The sequence below is a fragment of the Acartia tonsa genome, chromosome 4 (assembly GCF_053477335.1).
Source record: "Acartia tonsa isolate MP-2025a chromosome 4, ASM5347733v1, whole genome shotgun sequence".
NCBI classification, from domain to species: Eukaryota; Metazoa; Arthropoda; class Copepoda; order Calanoida; family Acartiidae; genus Acartia; species Acartia tonsa.
Window position 1 is genome coordinate 48,262,284 of NC_137263.1, and position 23,894 is coordinate 48,286,177.

General features: G+C 32.1%; 1 protein-coding gene across 1 annotated transcript in view; it reads left to right on the forward strand.

Moving 5' to 3' along the window:
* Positions 1-23,894, forward strand: part of LOC145317525 (uncharacterized) — an 81,618-nt gene that overhangs the window by 14,586 nt on the left and 43,138 nt on the right. The window contains exons 4-7 of the mRNA XM_080158636.1: positions 2,677-2,707; positions 9,416-9,493; positions 17,858-18,007; positions 19,286-19,366. Coding sequence (XP_080014762.1) covers positions 2,677-2,707; positions 9,416-9,493; positions 17,858-18,007; positions 19,286-19,366 — 340 coding nt within the window. The remainder of the gene's footprint in view (positions 1-2,676; positions 2,708-9,415; positions 9,494-17,857; positions 18,008-19,285; positions 19,367-23,894) is intronic.

A 23,894-nucleotide genomic window follows, 5' to 3' on the forward strand; every position in this document is an offset into this window, starting at 1 on the left:
TTAAAATATCAACTGGGCAAAGTTTTTCAAAAATAATTCATATGATGTCATAAAAAAAAAGATAGATAATCAATTATTTTTATGATCCTTTTTTATGGTCTTTGGAAGGTTATAATATATTTATAACGGAATTTTGCCATTACTGAGATGGCCATATTGTACACTGTATTTCATAGTCTTTAAAAATTAAAGCTAAAATAATTTCCTTGGGATTAAATTCTTCTTTAGAAAGAAGAATATAGAAAAAGAGAGGAGATAATAGTAATATATGCTTCAAATTATAGAATAGCTGCACTACTCAAATATTAAAAAGCTTGCAGACATAGCTCTTCTTTTTAAAAGCGAAAATTTTCTATAATTGGGAATGACCTGTCCGTACCTTCGTAACGAATAGCTCTCATCGTTAATTCGGGCATCTTAGAATTGTCCTATTGATTTGAAACTTGGCATGATGATTCCTGTAATTCAATTTAAAACATTCTGATTTTTTCCTTTTTTGACAACAATTTTTTATGTGATATAATTACCCTATTCATTGATTTTTGGAATACTGATTCCCAGAACAACAAAGTATAATTTTATAGGCGAAGCATCTCTATAATCAAGTGCTAGAAATGTAAGAATGCCCTTAACCAGTATTCTGTAGTTTATAAGTTATGCAACAAATTTACTTACAATTTAGTTTGGACTTAGGCATTAATATTCTGCTTATTCAGTTATGACAATGTACAAGTGTTAATGTTCGTTTGTCCTATCGTTTAAGAGCTTCGCTTTTATGGATGTTGTCATCCTTGTTTATCCTACGTTTATATCTTTTATTTGCATTGTTTCAAGTTCTTACTTCCACTTCACAAAATATACTCCAAATGCACAGGGATCTAAAGGGATAAGACAATAGCAGATAAATTGATATACATTTCCAATGATAATACACACAATTACCCCTTCTGTAGATTACAATTAGTGGTTGAAACGTTTGGACACTTAACTAAAACACTTTAAATTTGATATGCCAACAATTTATAAGAAAACGTTACAACTTTTGGGACTAGTGTAATTAACAACCCAATGTCCTCTCCCTCCCTGCCAAATCCACAGTAGACAAACATATATTTAACCTAAAAATCTGTTTTGCCAACAACTTTTCTTGTGAAATAATGTCTGATGCGTAAAACATAAATCACCCACTCTTAGGATAATTATATAATACAAAAAATTTTTAATTAGTATAAAAACTGACTTTCGGGCTATTATTACAGATTTGCCACGCTTCCTACATAGCTAACTATAAGATCCATCTTGCAAAGTTTGAACTCGACAGGATAATTTTAACTTGTTTCAATTAATGATAAGAGCTATCAGTTTAAGACAGATGGAAGTAAACACGGTCGGACGGACCGATCATAATTAGATAAAATCTACGCTTTGTAAATTTGTTGGGATAGATTTAACAGTTATGTCTCTAAACAATAAAATTAAGCAATGAATATTATTCAAATAAATACAAAATCAATTAATTTCTTTTTAAAAGTATTTTTTAAATATTAATACATAAGTGTTTAGATATTGAATATATTTTTTGGATCTACTGCAGTTCACGGTAAATATTGCTGGTAACGAATATTGCCAAAATATATGAATTTTAAAGGCTGCCAGCTGCCAAACGGCTGAACGTAGAGATCATGCCCGCACACTGTTTTAAGCGGCATGAGAAGGCCTACCAATAATCTGGAATAGCCATAAATCAATAATGCAGAATTATCTCGCAGTGCAGAGAAATGCGCGAAAAAGACCTATTTTACGCGTTTTTTCTTCAGTGAAGATTTCCCTGTGCATCATTGGATCTTGGCTATTCCAGATTATTTGTAGGCCTTCTTTTACCGCGTAAAATTAATGGTGTGCTGATATGATCTGTACATTCAGCCGTTTGGCAGCTAGTAGCCTTTAAAATTCATAGATTTTTAGCAATATTCGTTACCAGCAATATTTTACCGTGAACTGCAGTAGATCCTATTTTTTAAATTGTTGCTGTTATATGAATAGAGTTTATCCGCATGTCTGCAAGTCCGTTACTTTCAACATAGAAGTAAAATTTTTATGAAATCTTATAGAATTTTTGGTGCTTGCTTACAGGTGAAGACCGGAGCACCGAACCCCCCCCCCCCGCTTAGTTTTGACAAAAATCAAAAATAAGGGGGGTGGGGTAGTTTTTTAACCCCCCGCTTAGTTTTGACAAAAATCAAAAATAAGGGGGGGGGGTAGTTTTTAACCCCCCCCTTAATTTTGAAGAAAATCAAAAATAAGGGGGGGGGGTAGTTTTTTCACTGTACAACACGCCAGAAAGTTGAGTGAGTTGAGTTGTGCACACAAAATTAAAACCTTTTACTGGCCCCCCTCCTCCTTATTTTCTGTTCAGGGATACATCAATTACTAAAATAAATAAATAAATAAGGAAATTATGCCCCAAAACATGAATATCCCTGTAATAAGGTTTCCCCTCTGGTATACTAGATTTACTTGATTTACCTCACTCAACTTTCTGGCGTAATGTACAGTGAAAAAACTACCCCCCCCCCCCTTATTTTTGATTTTCTTCAAAATTAATTCAAATATATAAAATCAAATAAAATTGACTATGTTATAAAATATTTTAATAATATTAATATTTGTTTTTAGGTATCCAGAGCATTGCAAATATTTTATAGAGGTAAGTTAGATTAGAATATCGAAGCTTTTTATAGTGCCTATAAAACGACGTCCTACTGACTTTCATTGGTCAATTCAAATGTATACTGACGTTATAACGTCATTTTTTTATAGGCCCTATAAAGAGCTTCTAGAATATCAATTTCTATTGTCGGCAGGGACATAACACTTAAAGAAAAAAAATTTACAGCCACTTTATTTATCTCAAATCTTCTTCCTAATTTATTTTTATACTTATTATGAATGCATTGTGATGGAAAATAGACAACGAGTAAAGAGATTACTCAAGAGACATAATGTCTGATTCCACAAATAGGAGAATCCTTAAGGAACATGCAAGAGATCTCATTGGTTAAAATTGTGTACACATTTTGTTACAAACGCATGTTTTTATTCATTTCATACATAGATAAAAGTCAGTTTTAAACAGTATAATTTCTTAATACAAAGCTTTGCTGAATCAAACTTAATTGCCCAAAAATTTTGTCATAAACAAAAATTAGGCTCGCGTACTCGCTGGTGAGGCAAATTTTTTTTTGTAAAAAAACCTCCAAAATCGCATAAAAATCAACAAAAATTAAATAAAATCATAAAAGGATTATTAACAAAAGATTTTGTTTAATTTTTGTAGATTTTTAATGTGGTTTTGAGGATTTTTGCTAGAAATGTTCCTTTTTTAGATTTGACAAAATATTGGGTCAGATGGGTAATCTAGATTTAGTATGTCTATTAAGTGCAGTAAATTTTTTTTTATCATGGAATGTTGATGTAGTAACTTTTAAAAGGTAATTAAATAATAAATCATTTATAAAAAAAATTATTTTATTATAAATTATCAATATTAAACGCATATAATCTGTCAATTTTTGCATAGGGCATATTTCAGTTTCAAAGATGACATTACGATATTTATATTATAAGCGGCATATATTACAACTTTAAAATCATTGTTAAACAACAACTACTGGACCGATTTTGAATTGGTCAACAGATTTGAATTTCTTACAACCAGGACATATTTTCAGACACCTTGGACGACTAAATCGGCCAAGGAATAGCTGAATAGGGTATTTTAAAACTTTACTTCTATTTTATGCATTTTTTATCATGTCTACAACTTTAAAATCATCTTTACGCAACAACCACTGGACCGATTTTGAATTGGTCAACGGATTTGAATTTAATACGGCCAGGACATATTTTTAGACACCTTGGACGACTAAATCTTCCAAGGAATAGCTGAATACGATTTTTAAAAACTTTACTTCTATTTTATACATTTTTCATCATGTCTACAACTTTAAAATCATCGTTACGCGACAACCACTAGACAGATTTTGGATTGGTCAATGGATCTGAATTTGTCTTTTCCAGGAGATATTTTCAGACACCTTAAAAGCCCAAATCGGCCAAGGAATAGCTGAAACTGATATTTTAAAACTTGAAAAAAATGTGGCCCGATTATTTTGATTGGCCGAATCCAGCTGAAATCGGCTGAAATCCGGCCGGCCGATAACTGAATACTGTTCCAAATTGGTTACACTTTTTAGGGAAGGTTTATAAATGTCTTAGGGGTGGTTTTAGGCTTTGTTCCTGACCTCCATCAGACTCCCCTAGAGGATAAGGATCAAACAACTAGTATTCTAATATTATAGCTTCTAAAATCCTTATTTCTGAACCGATTTTTAAAAAATAAAGGTCTAGCAGCATAGTTATAGGACCTTGAAAACGATTAAAGCAATCCTTATATGCGTAGATTGAAATATAACAAAGATATTAAAAACCGCATGAAGATTTAGGGTTTGCAGAGTTATACAATTATTTTTAATATCAATGAAATAAAATTTTAGATATATGGTAATTAAAATCCTTAATTGTATAATAAAAGGTAATACCTGCACTATCATTCCAAATGTTTTATTGATTTTAGAGGATATTGACTGCACTTAATGTCTATTCTACAACATTATGACGTGAGAGACTAAAAAGGGAGGGGGGGGGGATGCTTTGAATAAAATATCATTTAATGATTCATTAAAATTTATAAATAAATAGCAAATATTTTTTTATCATGTTTTAAAAGATAATATGTCAATGGCTGTATAATTTTTTATATATTTATACTTTCATACATTTTGCTTAAAATACGACAAAATTATGTAAAGCATTTTGTATTATTCTGTCAATAAAATGATCACAAGGCAAATTTTGTAATTTTTACCTTCTTTGTCAACAAAGTTTTGTAATCAAAAAAGGACATAAATAAATCTAAAAGAAAATTTGGGGGGCAATTGGAGAGGTTGTCAATTTTACAATGTGTTGCCCCCCAAAGACAGCTGAAAAACATGTATATGTTTGTTATTTTTAAAATCAATTTCAAAATTGGTACAAGCTGAGACATAGTATATGTAGATATTCCAACTGACCCAATTTTTCCTCAAAATTTTTGCAGACAGAACTGTTGTTTACATTTTGTTATATACTATTTAGATACTATTTGAGACGAATTTATTCGACGATATAATTTTTAGAAAGCTAACTTTATTAAAAGAATTTCATAACTAATATATATGTTTTGTCTTATGCTTTACATTCTACGAGGAAAGACTTGTTTACACAAATTAATTTACCCAGGAAAGCTTAATCCTAAATGCGACAATTTATAGCTGACTCATAATATGAACTAAATGAAAAAATTATGCCCTTACATAACAAAATGTGTACACAATTTTAACCAATGAGATATCTTGTGTGTTCCTTTAGTATTCTCATATTGTTGGAATCAGACAATGTCTCTTGAGTCATAACTATTATCCCTGTATTATATATTATTTATTTTCATCCATTTTTGATTTGTCTGTCAGTTAGATCTACAAAAATATTTGTTGTATTTTTCTCAAGAAAAATAATTTTTATTTTTTACTTAGTTCTATTCCAGAGCAATTTGATATTGCCTTTTTTATATTTACTTTTTTAATGTCTTAGTAATCTGATGGCTGAGAACCGTAAAATGTCAACGACCATGTCGTTATTTATTTATTTTAAATACCACATTTTCTATATTAAAATGAACTTATTTCATTGATGATTTTTTATGTAAGTAGATATATTTTTCAATATGCTTTCGAAACCGATTGGTATTCGTTGGATTATAAGATCCGATTCTGAATAATCATGTATAGCATCGTAATACATACAATTTTCAACAAATATTTTAAAATTAAAACCAGTTTTGTTAAATCGGGCCAACAGCCACTTGGGGCTAAAAAAAAACTATAATTTTTCTAATTTTTTTTCATTTTACTATCTGCGCAAAACTGTCTATAAAACGATGAGATAATCTCTATAATTCTATTAAATTTTGTATAGGTCAAAACATTTAATTCTTTCTCTCGTTATATCAGCTATTATATTATTTATTAAGAGTAGAAAAATGAAAATCATTTTTAAGATCAAAAAGTAGTTTATTTTTGTAAAGTTATGTTTTATAAAAGAGTCAACAAGAACGATTATGTTCAATAATATCTATCCAAAATTATCACGCGGTGAAATAGAAATTAGGGCCTAGTTTAACAAAGAAAACTTGACCCCCTCCCCTAGACGTCCAAGGGGGGGGGGGGTAATGGGGCGATTACCCCCCCCCATTTAAAATTTACCCCTACCCTGGGGGTGCCGCAGGCACTCCCGACCATTTGGAGGGGGTATTTACCCCCCCCCCCAAACAATTTTGGGGGGATAAATACCCCCCCCAAAATAAAAAATCTCTGATAGAAAAAATTTTTGCGCGCTTCGCGCGCATTTTTTATTCTAAATATTTCAGAAAATTTAAATTACCCCCCCCAAAAATTTTACCCCGGGGGTAAATTTTGGGGGGGGTAAACTAAATTTACCCCTGCCAACAGACTTCAGGGGGGGTAATTACCCCCCCCAATCAAATTGATGATACCCTCCTCCAAAATAGACAAACCTTTCCGGGATCCTTGAGAAGCTTCATTGTTCAGGAGAACCATATCGGTTCAGCGGTTAGCGAGATCCTTCGGTACATACAGATAGACATATACACACAGAGAGATCCTGTAACTTTTATATAAGGATATTTTGTCATATGCTTCTCACTTTATACGATATAATTTACTCCAATAAGCTTTATCGTAAGAAATGCCTTTTACTGCCCTTTGTTTAAAAAATCTGTACACTTTCCCAATAATAAGGCTGGACTAATCTTCCACTGGTTTCCTAATAGCTGATTTATGGAGTATGCATCTAGACTATTTATATCTATTGTTCTAATTGAGTTTCTTTATTGATCTAATTTAACGTTTCTGGTGAAGTAAACACTTACAGCGAATTTGGGAATATCTCTTGAAGCATCAAGTATAACACCACCTCCCCCTACTTTAAAAACATAATAATGGGGGGGGGGGGGGGTTCAAAACAGTGTTAGTATTAGATCGCTAGGATTGATGTTTCAGTGTTTTGCTGAACAGATCAGGTACAGTTTAGCTCTCCAGGACTAAAATCCAACATTGCAAAGAAGCAGTGCCTGGACTGGAATCTTTTAATATTGCCTAAAAAAAACTACGTCATACAATACAAATGACCAATGATAGGCCAATATACAGACTAAACTACCAATGACAGGCCAATATACATTTTAATTGACCAATGGAAGGGCAGTATTTCGTCATTTTTTAAAGGCATTATAAAAAGCTTCAAGCTTTAGGTCTCCAGGGTTAGAATCAAGCATTGAAAAAAAGCATTGCATGGACTGGAGTGGTGGCGGGTAGTAGGCATTTGGTTTGAGAGTTTGGTGTGGTTGAAATACCCCTTACCCCCCTTTATTTAATAAATGATGGTAGGCTGGCGGTTTAATGATCAAAATCAATCTATAATACAAAGTAGCTTGATGGCTGTCCGTCCGTCCGTCTGTCCGTCCGTCCGTCCGTGCGTCTGAAGCTTAAGATCTCGGTAACCACTGAACCGATCGGATTCTACTCTTCAGTGAATATACCTACTGGTCCTGTGGTGATTTTAGGCTATTTTTTGGGGGGTGGGACACCCCCAACCCCCCAAAAACAAAAAAATCCCCCCCCATTATTTTTTTTTTGTAGGAGATATCCTTAAATTTTAGTTATTCTTATTTTTTTTTTTTACGCATTTCACCTAAAAATACCTAAGTTTTCGGTTTTGACACCAGCTTATTTACTTTCAACAAATATAATTCAATTATATAAAAATTGCAATTATTTCTAAATTAGTTTTTAGTAAACAGGACTTAAAAATATAAAAATACTTTAAAATATGATATTTAATACTTATATAAAAGTCACATGAATGTTTGTCTGTGTGTGAGTGTCTGTACTGAAATATATTGGTGACTGACGTGGCTCTCCTATACAGTAAAGCTTCTTATAGGTCCCAGGAAGACTATATTGTTTACGAACAAACACCTTCCACAGAAAAATAGCTAATAGAAAAAAATATAACCCGCTCCCCACAAATTTACAGAAGTTTTACAAAATGTCTAAAAACATCAGACATGTGACATCATAAAAATGGGGTATGAGAGGAGAAGTGAGAAAGAAAACCACTAAAAAAAGATGGATATTCCCACATTTTTATGACATATCACATGGCTAATTTTTTTAGACACTTTTAAAAGCTTCAACTTAGGGGTTGACCCCTTCTTTAAAGTGCCCCTATATGCCTCTAATAAGTGCTAGGATAGATCAGGGCTCGGCAGCCGCGCGCAAGCTGTGTGTAAGACTCATTGAAACCATCATATTATAACTTTAAAACCTGTTCCTAAAAAGACAATCCATTTTTTTTTGTAAATTTTATTTCTACACAAACTGGTTTTAATTTGATGCTCATGCGCGGCTAAGGAGCGGCTGCCGAGCCCTGGAACAGAATAAATAATATATATTGTAAATTAATTTATTTTTGTTACATAAACATCAAATTCCTTTTAAAATAATTGTTGTTATTTGTTTTCATTCATTGCCTCCTAGCTTCATTCATCTGTTTACTACTGTAATGAAATCCTATTCTTGATGGAGTCTAAGAAAATGCCATTTCTCGCGGTCTTACGCCGTCATGCGTCATGTTGGATGGGTGACGCAAATTTCCGATCCCAGATTTCTTGATTTGAGAAAAATTTATCTTTACATTATAGCTTTTTATCTTATAGAGAACAATAGTAAACCAAATAGAGAAAACTGAGATCTGAAATTTGCGTCTCACTTCTAACATGACGCATGACCGCGTGCGACCGCGAAAAATGGCATTTTCTGGAACTTAATCCTATTCTGTAAGGTTTTGTAATCTGTATGTATTTAATTAACTCTGATTTTCATTGTTTAATCATTGCAAACTACATTTCTGCAATTGGACTATTCAAAGTAAAATAAACATTTCAAGTATGGCTTCGAAACCGATTTATATCTGCTGGATTAGAACCGGATCTTAGCCATACTGAGGAATCATGTATTGCATTGTATTACAGACAATTTTCCACGAACATTATAAAAATCAATATCAGTTTTAAGCACGGGCATTCGGCCCCTCGGGGCTAATAAAACACTGGTTTTCATCCTATAATTTTCATTTCAATATCCACGGAAAGATGTCTATAGTACGATGAGACAAATAACTATGTTTATTGAAATTACTGTGAATCGAGTAAAAAATTAAAATATTAAAATTTTAGGGAGTTGGCCTGAGTACAGTGTGTATCCTGGGCATTATAACGAACACATTGTCTGGTATTGTCCTACTCAAATATCAGGTAAAATTAGTAATTTTTAGTTTTTTTTCTAACATTATGACAACACCCATTAAAGCAAAGCTCTGAGATGGTAGAACAAACGTACATTATTCTGTAACGATTATACATAATCGTAGTACAGGAATCACCAGGCAAAGTTTGAAATCGTAAGGACAATTCTAACATGCCTTGATTAACGAAAAAAGCTATTTGTTACTGATGGACGGACCGATCTCATTATAGAAAAGCTGTGCTTTAAAAAAAAGGTGTTGAAGCTTATCATTTGTATGGTTTAGGTGTAGAAGTAGGAAGGGAGGGCGTAAATCAACGTACTGAAAAGTCGTACAAGCGTTCTGTCACATGAAATACTAACATTTTAGTTGAGTGATTCATTCGGACAGCCATACAGATGGACAGATAAGATTAGTAAAATGGCGCGCGAAGCTCGCCAATTTTTTCACATCTCTTAATATTATTGAAGCACTCCAACCAACAAAACTATTTTTATTTTAATTATATTTGCAGTCAGATAAAAAATGTTTTTAGCCCTCGGAAAAATGTAAATCACAATATTGCGCCTGTTTTAGGCCAAGGCGTTCCAGCTATACTTACTATTAATATCGCGCATCTGATACAACAGCATGTAGGTGAAATTGGAACATACACCCCTCAACCCCTCCTTAATTGAATTTTTTTTCTTTTTACAATTTCAATTATTGGAAGATAATATTATCATATAACCAGTGCTAAATAGTACAGTTACAATTATATCTCAACAACATAATTCTAGTAATTGATCCTGGAACATTTGTTTTGATGGGAAACAGAGCTGAAATAATTTGTTTACATTACACTGTTAACATTTCTATTATATTTTTAGATACTGGTTGGTTTCATTTTTTTTCTTTTATATTAAATACTAACGGATACGCCCCTAGAGGCCTTTAGGGGCACTTGAGGATGGGAGAGTTGAATTTGATTTTTTTTTTTTGGGGGGGGGATTTTTTTCTATGTGCGATTTCTCTTGGGAGGGTGGTGGTACCCTCCCTCAAAATAGTTATAAACTTTTCAAGGACCTATGAGAAGCTACCCTGTTAAGGAGAACCCGATCGGTTCAGTGGTTAGCGAGATTCTTCGGTACACACAGACGAACAGAGTAACAGACAGACAGACTAATAGACATCCTGTTACTTTATTATAAGGATAAGGATTAAATCATATATCGTAAATATACATCTGCACATCAATGACTGTTTTTGGTCTTGCATATTCTAGTTTTCTGTTTAAAAATCTAATTGCTAAGATTTTTAAAATTCTTTAAATATTTATTTTGATGTTAAGATGGCCCAGATCCTTTTAGATAGTGCTATGAAAGTAATTTATTTTTTTGTTGGGCCCACGTTAGGGCACAACACCTATAGGCTAGGGGTGCAGTATTTAGTTTCTCAAATTACAGAAAAATGTATAAATCCAACTAACACATACATACTAGGGAGAAACTTGTGATGTAAAATAACTTGACACTACAGGTTAAGCTTAATTAACCACAACTCAAGGAAGCCATCTCACCCTACCTTGGCACTCCGATGACGGGTAAGAAAATGCCGTTTCACAAAGCCGTACGCGGTCATACGCAATATTTGAAGGGTGACGCAAATTTTATATATCAATTTTAGTGGTAAAATATTGTTTAATTTACTTATTTTCTCCAGGGATAAGGGATAGGAAACCTGGCCATTAATTAGGTCCCAGCCTAGATTCTAAAGGGATATTGCAACTATTACAAATTCCTATCAAACTGGCGGACGCTCCCAAGTGGCTATCGCTCTAAACCAATAAGAATCGGCCTGTTTTTAACAACCAATCACCAATTGGCGGAAATTTTAGAAGCAGACAATTCTAGAAAAAATAATGATTTCGTCTGCTACTAAAAAATAAATATAAATGGTGTTAGATCACATTAGCTTAATTATTAAATCTGATTAGAGTTAAACATTAAAAAAGGGCCATATAGAAAAAACAAAAATAACGGGATTATTTTTTGGAAAGAAGGTAGCTACAAATTTTCATTTAGTAGTTTATAAATTAGATGTTGTATTTTGAATTTTAAAAATTTAATACGGAATTGATACAACACCTCAACCCTAATGTATGTACAATACAACACAGTACAAATCTATCACTACATAATAGTATCCAAAGAACTTGATAGAATGTTACCCAAGTGCATATTAATTTATTTATTTTGAATTTTAATTAGCAATGAAATTTTCAAATAAAATTTTTACTCATTAATAAAAATGCAAATAATACAAACTAAAATCTGTCTGAGGGAAACCCAGTGATAGCTTTCTGACAGTTCAAATTACTAAAGTAAAAGATAAAAAAAATTTGGGAGAGAAAAAACTTCATTTTAACAAAAGCCATTAATATATAGGTTTATAAAAAGTTATGTTTTTTACTTTAAACTAGCTACCTGAATTTGATTCTATACTTTATCTACACACACACACACAGCTTTTTCATTAGCGTTTTATACGAACCACTGCACCATCCCAAAACTGGTTTATTAGGCTAGAAATAGGCCTGAAATAATATTTTCATACGTTTCCCATCCCTTATCCCTGATTTTCTCTGTAAGGTAAAAGCGATGGCTGCAAGATTTTTTAATTCTCAACCTGCGAAAACTGAGATCTAAAATTTGAGTCACCCTCAAATATTACGTGAGATCGCGTACGACTTTGAGAAATGGCATTTTCTTACCTATTATCGACCCTCCTTTACTTACAGCAAGGTGTATGAATGGATTATGGTGCATTGAGTGCCTATTAATTTGTACATTCTTCATTTATAAATCATTTACGTCTTATTGAAATATTATTCTTATCTTATTTAATTCATCATATTATTATCTATTTTACTATTAATAGAAATTTATGAATTTATTTTATCATTTCATCAAAAAAAAAGATTTAATTTGTTTGATATATTTTGTTATCATGAATCATAAATTTTAATATTTATAAAATGAATATGTAACTAATCTAATAAACATCTAAAATGTTATGAAACATTTGTTAATTAAGTAAAAGAAACCTTTTTAAAATTTTTTATCACTTTTCCTAATTTTAAGGAGGGCGAATCTTTTTGAGCTAGAAAACAATCTAGGCTTTATTAGGAGAGTGTATTAGGTGGGGTTAGATCCTTAAGGAAGATGAACTGAAGTTTAATTTCCGAATTTAAGGTGGTTCCTCATCCTATCTCAATATTTACTACTAGCTAAAATAGCTTAAAACTTTAAACAAAAAAATCGAAAAATTAAAATTTTGAATGTATAAATCGTTTATACATTCAAATTTTGATTTTTTTTGAAGTTTGAAGTGTTTTAGCTAGTAGTAAATATTGAGATAGGATAAGGAAACGCCGAGGAAACTGTGTACACATTCGGAAATTAGATTTCAGTTTATCTTAAGGGAGTGTCTCCAACCCCTCACTAGATTTTCTAAGCTTTCGAAAAATGACTGGGGTTGTGTTCCTTTAAATTAGGGCTCGGCAGTCACGCGTCAGCCGCGACAAAGCCTCAAATCTAAACCCGTTTGGAAGATTTGATATTTTTTTTTGAAGAGAGAGCTTGCCATAATTGGGTCAGTTTTAGACCTATGGCTGATTTTTTAAAATTTGTTAAAGGTTGATTTCTCTGAGGCTTACAGGCGTCTAACAGCCCCCTCTGCCTTTAATGTTGTAAATATAAATCTTTAAGTACACTTGTACACATACACACGCACACACACACACACAGACAGACAGAATCTCGAGATAGAAACAGACCAGTTACTGCAGTACATGGAACATTAACTTAGTATTACTAGTATTTACACGAGTAGGAACGTAGTTACTCTACAATTATCACTTCTTTCCGTCAATTAGGTATTAAAAACCTAACCTAGAATATAGTAAATTTGGTAAATCTTGACTTTAAAAGAAAAGTATATTAGTAATGCTATGCAGATGTTCTTTGGTTATTAATACTCCGCAGTTACTAGCAATTGGCTGAGCGAGCAGGCGTTTGTGTGTGTGTGTTTGTTTGTGTTTGTGTGTGTGTGTGTGTGTGTGTGTGAGAGTGGGTTAAAGTTCATCAGGAATAAAGTTTTCATTGTTCGACTTATTTTGTAGCACAGTGTCTTTATAATGGGGATATGTCTTTCAAATTGTCTGTCTGTATGACCGTCATATGAAGTAATATTATTCAGAAAGTCTTGACAACAAGCAACCCTTCAATTTACTGTTTTGAGAGCAAAATAGGGTTATTCATGAAAAAAGGGCCAATTTTGAAAAACAAGGATGACAACATCCATAAAAGCAGGGTTCAAAAAAGGAAAACAAATATTAAACACGGATGAAATCATCCTTAAGTAGCAAGGCTCAAAAATTAAGAATGTAAATTGGAAAAAAAATCGGACTTACTGTTATCGATAATAGAGTTGCTTTGCTTTCACTATTATTTAACTGTTACAGAAATAAACTTGAAATCTACAGGACAATTCTAACACGCCAAAAATAACTAGATAAGCTTTCTGTTATGGACGGAGGGTCATACTTATGTTTGGATTAAAATACCATGCACACAAATATTCCTGGTTCTATGCTAGTTTGATGCGTAGAAATGATTTGTGTAAATTATTTATAATTTACATGTCTGAGGCGCAGACCATTGTAGGCAAAGTTTTTCTATATTTGCGGTGTGTTTGTCCGTCTGTCGGTGACGGATAGCTTCAATCTGGATTTCGTGAATGTTAGCATCGATTTAAGATGAAGAGATCAGAATGTCCATTTAAAAATGTTTGATTTTAGAAGATGATTAAAGTTCCTAAACATATTATAACGTCATGCGATAAAATAACCAATGAGAGGCCAGCATAAATTTTACCATTATTGGTTAATTGCAGTGTATACTGGCTTCTCATTGGCTATTCTATCGTATGACGTCATAATCTGTTGAGGGACTTAATCTTCTTGATTTTTAGGCTATTCAACATCGAATCTTAAATTGATTCCTGAGATAATGAGGCAAGATATTGTCTGATTAGTTTAGCTACCCTTTTTTGGATATTTCATCTTTTATCTTATAATACATATTACATATACATCAATAAAGTAAAAATAAATATCTTACAAGTAAAAACTACCACGGGGCAGTGATATGGCACTAGAATACAAATATTTTGCCTTTAATTTGGCCGTTAGTTAAATTAACAGTTGGAATGCCTTGGCACATATACACAGACGTAACGCAAGTCCACACAATACCAAAATAATCAAGGAATCTAAAGGGATAAGACAATGGCCGATAAATTAAGTACATCCCCAAAGATAATACACAAAACTACCCCTTCTGTTAATTATAGTTAGTGGTTGAAACGTTTGGACATTTTGATGAAACAACCAATCAAAATTCAATAAAACAACAAATAAGAAAACTTTTTTTATAAAACTTTGGGGACTAGTGTAATAGCCAATAGTCCCCTTCCATCCTAAAAATTACCTCACATACTCATACCTTTCTCGCTAAGATATGTGGGGGCTAAAAGTATGTATGTTAAATTTGTTCTAATAATGTAAGATTAGCCAGGGATCTAAAGGGATAAGACAATGGCCGTTAAATTGATGTACATACCCAAAAATTATACACAAAATTATGCCTTCTTTAAATTACAATTAGTGGTTGAAATGTATGGACACTCAACTTAATGAACTAACCAATCAAAATTCAATAAAAGTCCCCAAAGTTGTAAAGCTAACAAATAAAAAAACATTATTATACAATTTAGGGGACTAGTGTAATAGCCAATAGTCCCCTTCCATCCTAAAAATTACCTCACATACTCATACCTTTCTCGCTAAGATATGTGGGGGCTAAATGTATGTATGTTAAATTTGTTTTAATAATGTAAGATTAGCCAGGGATCTAAAGGGATAAGACAATGGCCGTTAAATTGATGTACATACGAAAAGATGATTACAATTAGTAAATTACAATTAGTGGTTGAAATGTATGGACACTCAGCTTAATGAACCAATTAACTAAAATTCAATAATAGTTACTAAAGTTTTTGGGCCATTGAATAAGAAAACATTATTTGAAGACTTTGGGGTCTAGTGTAATAAACAGCCCAATGTCCAATCCCTCCATGAAAATTAGCACTCTTTACATTGTAAGTAGACATTAGACATTTTTAATAGCAATTTTAAATATTTTAAAATCCTTTTGCGGTCACCTGTACTATTCATTGCTGAGTTTTTGTAACAATAAACAAGACCGAAAATGGCCATGACACGCAAATATGTAATTAAATGTAGATATGAGAAAATTAAAAGACAAATAAAAATATTTTATAAAATACAATCCTATTATGACTCCAACCATCAAAAGAGAAATAGCTCCTAGTTACAATTTATTCCCCCCCCCCTCAATTTTTTTAAAAATTTTAAATAGGGGTGGGGTCTGCTTGCCCTCTTTCACACCTGAAGTGCCCCTAGAGGCATCTAGTATTATATATTTAAGTTTATAAATTTTTCAACATATATATATCAGAAAAAAACTATCCATAAAAGCGAAGCTACCTGTCTTAATATCTACAATATACAAACAGTTGGAGGGAGCTCTACAGCACACACTTGAAACATTTTAATCTTTCACTTTAAACAAAAAAATACTGTTAATTTTTTGTAATCAACTTGTAGCTACAGATATAATAGAATTAAAGATTAGTTAAATTTTAGTTTTAATTTTTATAGAATAATATATAACTGAGAATCAATGAAATTTGAAAATATTATTTTATATAGATAAAAAAGATAGGAATCAAATAGGCATCTTATTTCCTTTAGTTAAATTTTACACAAAATAGATCCTATTTTTACAGTCGATAAGAATGCTGTTAAAAAAGTTTATTTTGTATGTCTACGATTTGAATATTTTTTCAGACAAATAAAACAAGAATATAGTCAATTCTATCAGTAGCATATCTACTATGTAATCAAGTTATGTCCGTCCGACAGTTTGAAATAATAGATTGTTAAAATTCAGAATAATTTTATATTGAATACGTGGATATTGTGAAAGATTTTCGCATCCTTATGTCCTGGAATCAAAACAGACCTCCAACCACAACTAAAAAACAAGGACGTAAATACTCTTGCAGCAGAGGCGAACTATTATTAATTAATTCAAAGTTTAGATTTACATTTATGTTATATGAACCTCTGCTTACAGCGACTTTTCTTATTTTATTTAAATTTTTGTGCTGGATTACTCATGAAAAATATATCCTTGCTATTTTATGAATAGTGATATGAAAACAACATAATAAAATAACAAAAATTCTCTTTATTTCTTTATTATTACAAATTAAAAAGAAAAGAATATATAATTGTATATGGTTTATTAATAGTTTTTTTCTCGCATCGTTTAAGCCGGTGCCTTCGGCATCCCGGGGCTAAAAAAAAACTAGTTTTAATCTTAAGATTGTACATTTTTATATTCGCAGAAAGCTGGATATAATACGATGCTAGACATAGTTTTTTCGTATGGATGAGAACCGGTTCCTATCCACCGGATTCGAATGAATACGAGAAAAGAAATTATGCTGTTCATGATTATCTTATAAAAAGAACTATTGTTAAAGGAGAACTTTTATATTTAGAAAAATGTCATTATTCTAATATTAACTTTTATTAACATTAAAACGTAGTATTCATACCTTAATACTCTAGTCATTTTATGTCTTTAGAAAATTGATGTTATATGACTGCCATGGTCCTTTTTTATTTAGTGTGGCAATGTCGGCAGAAATAATAGCCATCTCATTAAGAATGTCCATATTATGTAGCACTTTTAAAATGCTATATGGTCGTCATAAATCATGAAAATCGCAAGTCAAAATGGATGTTTTAATTTCTTGGATCTTTCACCAGATTATCAAATACTCTAATAAAGAGAAACCTGTAGCTAGATGAACGAACTGACCAATAAATGATGTCCATATTAGCAACCTAAATTGACGTATATCCATTCATGCCAATTGTTTTTGAAAGTATAATGACCATCACTATTAAGAATATACTATTTTATCTATTGCTGGTATATACACCTCTAGAGGCCTCAAGTTTAGGGGACAGGGGTAGTCGAGTTCCATTTTCCCTTGGTATGGTTGTGATAGCCTACCCCAAATTATTTATAAACCAAAGAAGAACCATATCGGTTCAACGGTTAGCAAGTTCCTTCGATACACACAGGCAGGCATACAGATAGACATTCTGTTACTTTTATTTAAGGATTATTTCTTAAAATCATATTCTATTATATAAAATAAATATTTGTTTAAGTCTGGCTCCACGTTCTCGAAGCTGTTGTCCGTGCTGTCGCTGCTGGACGCTCTGCTGCTGCTGGCCCTGCTGGTGGACAACAGTATGCCAGCTCTGGAGGTGCTGCCCAAGTGGTACACCCTTGTCATACCTATCATACACGCCGTCAAGGTTAGTGTTTAGCAGGGATCTAAAGGGATAAGACAAAGGCCGATAAATTGATGTACATTAGGGTGGGTTCATATTGGAATTAGACAAAGCGGGGATATGCAACAGATAAAATTAACCTTAAAAACATTTCTGACCGAAAAAGAATTTTTAAAAATTTAGTTTTAGAACACGACCACTTAAAAATATAATTCATTACTTATTAGTATGCAAAGACGACATTCAAAAATTTTTTTGAAACAGAACTATGGCTTCATGGTGCTCCCTTGAAAGGCCTTGAGGAGCTGAATCAGGAACTTTTGTCCGTTTCAAAATATCTCGTTCCTAGCCTTAGAAATCACTAAAAAACCAAAAAAAATTAAGGTTTATTGAGAATTGTCCAATTTGTAGAGGTTTTTTAGATTTTCTCAGGCTAGGATTTTTTTAAACGGACAAAAGTTCCTGACTCAGCTCCTCAAGGCATTTCCAGGGAGCACCATGAAGCCATAGTTCTGATTCAATAAATTTTTGACTCCCATTTACAAATAGCTATACAATTGAATGTCTGGTCGTCAGCGGTTTTAAGACTTAGGATAAATTTTAAATCATCCAGAGGAGTATTATATCTATATAAATTGAGTGCAGATCCCCGCTTTGGCCTCAGAAAAAAAATGTCCAAAATCGACCCACCCTAATGTACATCCCCAATAATGATGCACAAAATTACCCCTTTTGTAGATTACAATTAGTGGTTGAAACGTTTAAACCACTCAATCAAAAGTCCTCAAATTTATCAACCCAACTAAGAAGAAAACGTTATATTATAATACTTTGGAGACTAGAATAATAAGCAGCTCATTGTCCCCTTTCTCTCTGTCATATTACCGATAGTAAAATTCTAAAAAAAAAATAACTTTTTTTTATATTTTTCACATTTTCCCTCATATCTTTAGTGTTTTTGGTCCCATTTTTAAATTTTTACAAACTATAAAAGACATGATAAAAATTTCGTGATTTTTTCTTCAAAAATTTATTTTTGATTTCAACAAAAGCTCTCTAAATCTCCTTGTCTGTTTTCTTATCCATGCCTTTTGTGCTTCCCTACTTATGGATGTTGTCATCCTTGTTATCTTCAATGTAGAATGTCTTAAAACAGTCATACTACGCAAATATTAATACCCTGTCATACCGCAAACACTCAAGGTAAACTATACAAATTGCATACAGAAATTGACGACAAAACTCTGCCAAGTTTGACAAAACAGCAGAAAACCTAAATTATTAAGATATGATTATTTTTAGGGCGCCCTGATATCAGCCACAATTTACTGTGTTGTCGTCATTTCTTGTCAAAGATATAAAGCAATCATATATCCATTAAAGGTAAAATTTCATTTTTAAAACCAAAACTTTCTATAATTAGAGGCGGTCCGTACGTCTGTCCGTCCGAAGCAATTAGCTTTTAAAGTTATTTTAGGCATGTTAAAATTGTCCTAGCGATTTAAAACATAGCATGGTGATTCCTATACAAGTTAAGTACAATTAAGAAGCATATCAACTCTGTAATAATTATTGGAAAGTCTGTATGTCCCTTTTTTCGACAACACTTTTTGTATGATATAATTATTCTATCAATTTGAATATTGGAATAATGATTTCTAGAGGAATTAGGAACAATGTTATAAGCAAAGCATCCCTATACTAGTTTTAGGATAAATTAACACGAATTTTAATTCATGTGTTAGTTTTCATAGTGATTGGGTTGAAAAAAAGTTTATAAACAAATTATCATTGAAGTTCGTATAGGTATATGCGTACCATATATCAGTTTCCAACGTTGAAGCATAAAAATAAGTAAATTAAATGAGTAACTACTCCAGTTATTACAGAAAACATTCGCGACGGTTTGATAAACCAACCAACAAACTAGCATTTAAGAGAAGAATTGCCACAAAAAGCTGCATATCTGACCACAAGAGTGGTGACATGAAACAGAATAAAAACAAGGATGTAACATGCATAAATAGCGAAGTACACAAATCAAATATCTGTGGAAATTATAGAACAGATGATAAACAGTAAAAAGATTCTACATATTAAGATTCAAATATTTTTGTAAATAAATTCACCTTCAACGGAAGAAAAAAACAATTTCCTCCATGGCATTACCGACGAACAAATTAAGCTTTGTATAGACTAGATGCGCATTGTTAAGGGAAATCTTCTAAAATAAATCAGTCGTCTGTCTTTATTAAGCCAAAAATATCTAATATTAACTTTTAAAACGTTAACAAACTAAATATTCAAAGACTTAATAAAAAGAGCTGTCTATCTTGAATAGTAGCCAGGAAAAAAGATTATAGCCGCACGTAGAAAAGTATTGCCGTTCAGTAAGACCGACAGACAAAGTGGTTTATAGAGTAGCTTCGCTACTAAAAAAATCTCTGCAGTATATTAGGAAAACTGTGATTAACAATTAAGAAATGGTGCAATAAAAATTGCAATTGCGCACCACTTCAAACGCATTATACGCAGTGAAAAATACTTTAAAACAAAAATATTTAGATCTTATTAATTTTTAAAATTCAAGCATGTTCTAAAGAAATTAGATAGCCTTACTCTGAAACTTTACAAAAAATGATTTGTTCATTGAGCGAAGCTTTTTATATAATTATGGTCGATTCGTAAGTATGTCCTTAAATACTATCCTGTATTTAAGCAACAAATTTAAATTATCTTAAATTATGTTAAATCTTATTATTCATTTAAATTCTGCTTTTTTTGTTCTGACACTCTACAAGGGTAAATGTTCGTTTGTCGTACCATTTCAGAGCTTCGCTTTTATGGATGCTGTTAATCCTTGGAAAGAACGTTAACTGCGCAAATTACCATATCAGTAAATTTTGCACCTCTACGTTTAAGGCTCAAGTTTGCGACAGGCCCTTTAAAGTTTACGTCCCAAGAGAGTACAAACACGAGGGTTTACCCCCCCCCCCCCACCCCCTCACAAAAAATACTGAATTACACTTGTTATTAAAATCAGTTTTTAACACCCCCATAATATAAAACTGATCTTTTTTCATTTTTAAGATAATAAATTTAATAAAAATAATAAGATTATAAAATTCAATAAAGTTTTCTCATTGACATTGAGCATGAATTGGGTTATTTTTGTATTAGTTTTTTACCAAAACTGTAGGGTTTATATTGAAAAAGTGAAGTGATTGTTTTTTTTAACACCCTATATTTGTAAAGCCATGTCTTATTTCATCATTCCAAATGTAAATCCTAAATTTGTGAATTTGATTATAGTATTTTATGATATTCTATCAGGATTAGTATAATGTTTATGTGGATTTGGAGAAAAAGTTTAAATGGTCTTCAACTGTAAATTTGGCTTGGAGCAGACTTTTTTTTTGAGAGCCAATCTACTTTTGATGAAGATATAATCCAAATTAATCTTGTTGACAAAAAAACTAATCTGTAAGTCAGAAAAAAAAAACATTTTGGATATATTTTTATGAGAATAATTATAAAAATAAAAATTTTTGTAATAAAAGACAAATATAATCATCGCATTATTCTTATCGCATCATATCATACAAGGTTTTACGCGGATAGTAAAATGAAAAATAATCATATTTTGGTTGCTTATAATACGATAAGACACTATTACCCCATCCCCTTATTTACAATAAGGGAGGGGGTTATGCCCTCAACAAGACATTTTGAGGGGAAAATCCGAAGTAATATTTTAACAAGGATAACACCATTCATAATGCGAAGCTCAATAAATTAGGCAAACAAAATTTAAAGAAACAGAATATTAAGAAAAGTCACAACATAAGAGAGATTAATCGTAAATTTTAATTTCCGTATCTGCAGACAACTGTCAGCATAATACTTAATATGTAATTAATTGGAGGGGGGGGGGAGGGGCAACATTAGCAATTCCTGTGAACAAATCTTTTTATAGTGACTACAAAAATGACGTCATACTGGCCTACCATTGGTCAATTAAAAATGTATATTGGCCTGCCATTGGTAATGTAGTCTGTGTATTGGCCTATTATTGGTCATTTTTATTGTATGACGTCATTTTTTACAGGCAGTTTGAAGAGCTCTTCTATGTACGCACTTGTTTATTAAACTTACATGCAGTAAACCTGAATTGAATAAGAATAAAACAGACAATAGAACATTGCACCTTTTCAATTTAACCATGTTGTGAATACAAATTTATTGGTTTGCCCATTTATTGGATCAACTGAAAATTGATTGCCCATTTATTGCCTAATCTCCAAAGTTGTACAGCAGATAACCCAACTATTGTAATCGCAATTTTCAGCTACTCCGGTCAAAAGGAAAAACAATTAATGTATAAACGATTTATACATTATACACTCAAAATTTAATTTGTAAAATTTTGATTTTTTTGAAAGTTTGACGCTTTTTAAGCTAGTAGTAAATATTGAGATAGGATGAGGGTGCTATGTACACAATCGGAAACTAAAATTCAGTTTAATTGTCCATTTATTGTTTTAACCTGAAAATTTTATGGTTTTGTTGGATAACAGTTTTAAAGAATTCAATTGAGACAGCGTAAAGTGGCACAAAAAATGACGTCATACGATAAAAAAACCAATGAGAGGCTAGTATAAAGTTTAACATTGGTAAATTACAGTGTATACTGGCCTCTCATTGGTCAACTTTATTGTATTGGGAAGCCTTTAGTTGATCAAATGCAGTGGCGTGCACAGGTTATTGTCAGTTGTGTGTGCACCTTGAGGGGTTAAAAATAGAGTAATGCAGGCATCCCCAATGTTAAAGGTTGTGTTGATATTAATAATAAGTGTGTTGTTGGAATGGTCCTCATAGTCCCAAGATGCTAGGGCGAACCAAAAGATTGTACTAAAAACCTATATAAACATGTAAGTGTAACGGCATATTTATATGTTTATTAGGGGTACCCTCCAAGGATCATAAGAAATAACACAATGATGATACACAAAAACACACCTTCTATAGATTACAAATAGTTGTTGAAACGTTTGAACACTCAATTTAATGAACAGCCAATAAAATATAATAAAAGTTCCCAAAGTTGTTACGCCAACGAATATTATAAAACTTTTGGGATTAGAGTAATTAACAGCCCAATGTCCCCTCCCTCCCTCGGACATAAGATTAGTTTATATACAATGACAAAGACAGAAGTATATTAATATTCATAATTGATGGTATAGTGGCGTACCATAGTGGTTGTGGACAGGAATCTAAAGGGATAAGACAATGGCCGATAAATTGATGTACATTCCCAATGATGATACACAATATGACACCTTCTATAATTACAATCAGCGCGGCGGTTGAAACGTTGAAGCTAAATGAACCAACCAATCAAAATTTAAAAAAAAGTCCCCAAGGTTGTTAAGCTAACGAATTAAAAAAAACGTTATTACACTATAGACTTTGGGGACTTGTGTAATAAACAAAGAAAAATAATAATAAATGCCCCCCTACCCCCATATGGTTAACGCATCTTCTCTGTTTTCTCTGTGACGCCCCTAAGTTGTAATAAGGGAGATTTATATAATTTATTAAAGAATGTCATTATTAGGTTAACTCAATAAATCTTAATTCCTTACTAAAAAAGGCCAAGGTAGTGTAATTTAATATCTTCATTAAAATTTCGAGTCAGCTTGTAATGTAGCACAGAATACATAATCTGTTCGGAAACTTCCTGTTTTTGGATTCCCAAAATTTCGGTTCGCTTCGCGCACCACCTCTTACTTCCTGCTGAGCACGCCCATGTGAAGATATACATGATTTGAATTAGGGCAAACCATTATCAAACACAAAACAAACTTGAAAACCATTTAAACTTGTGCAAATTTACAAGGATTAGGCA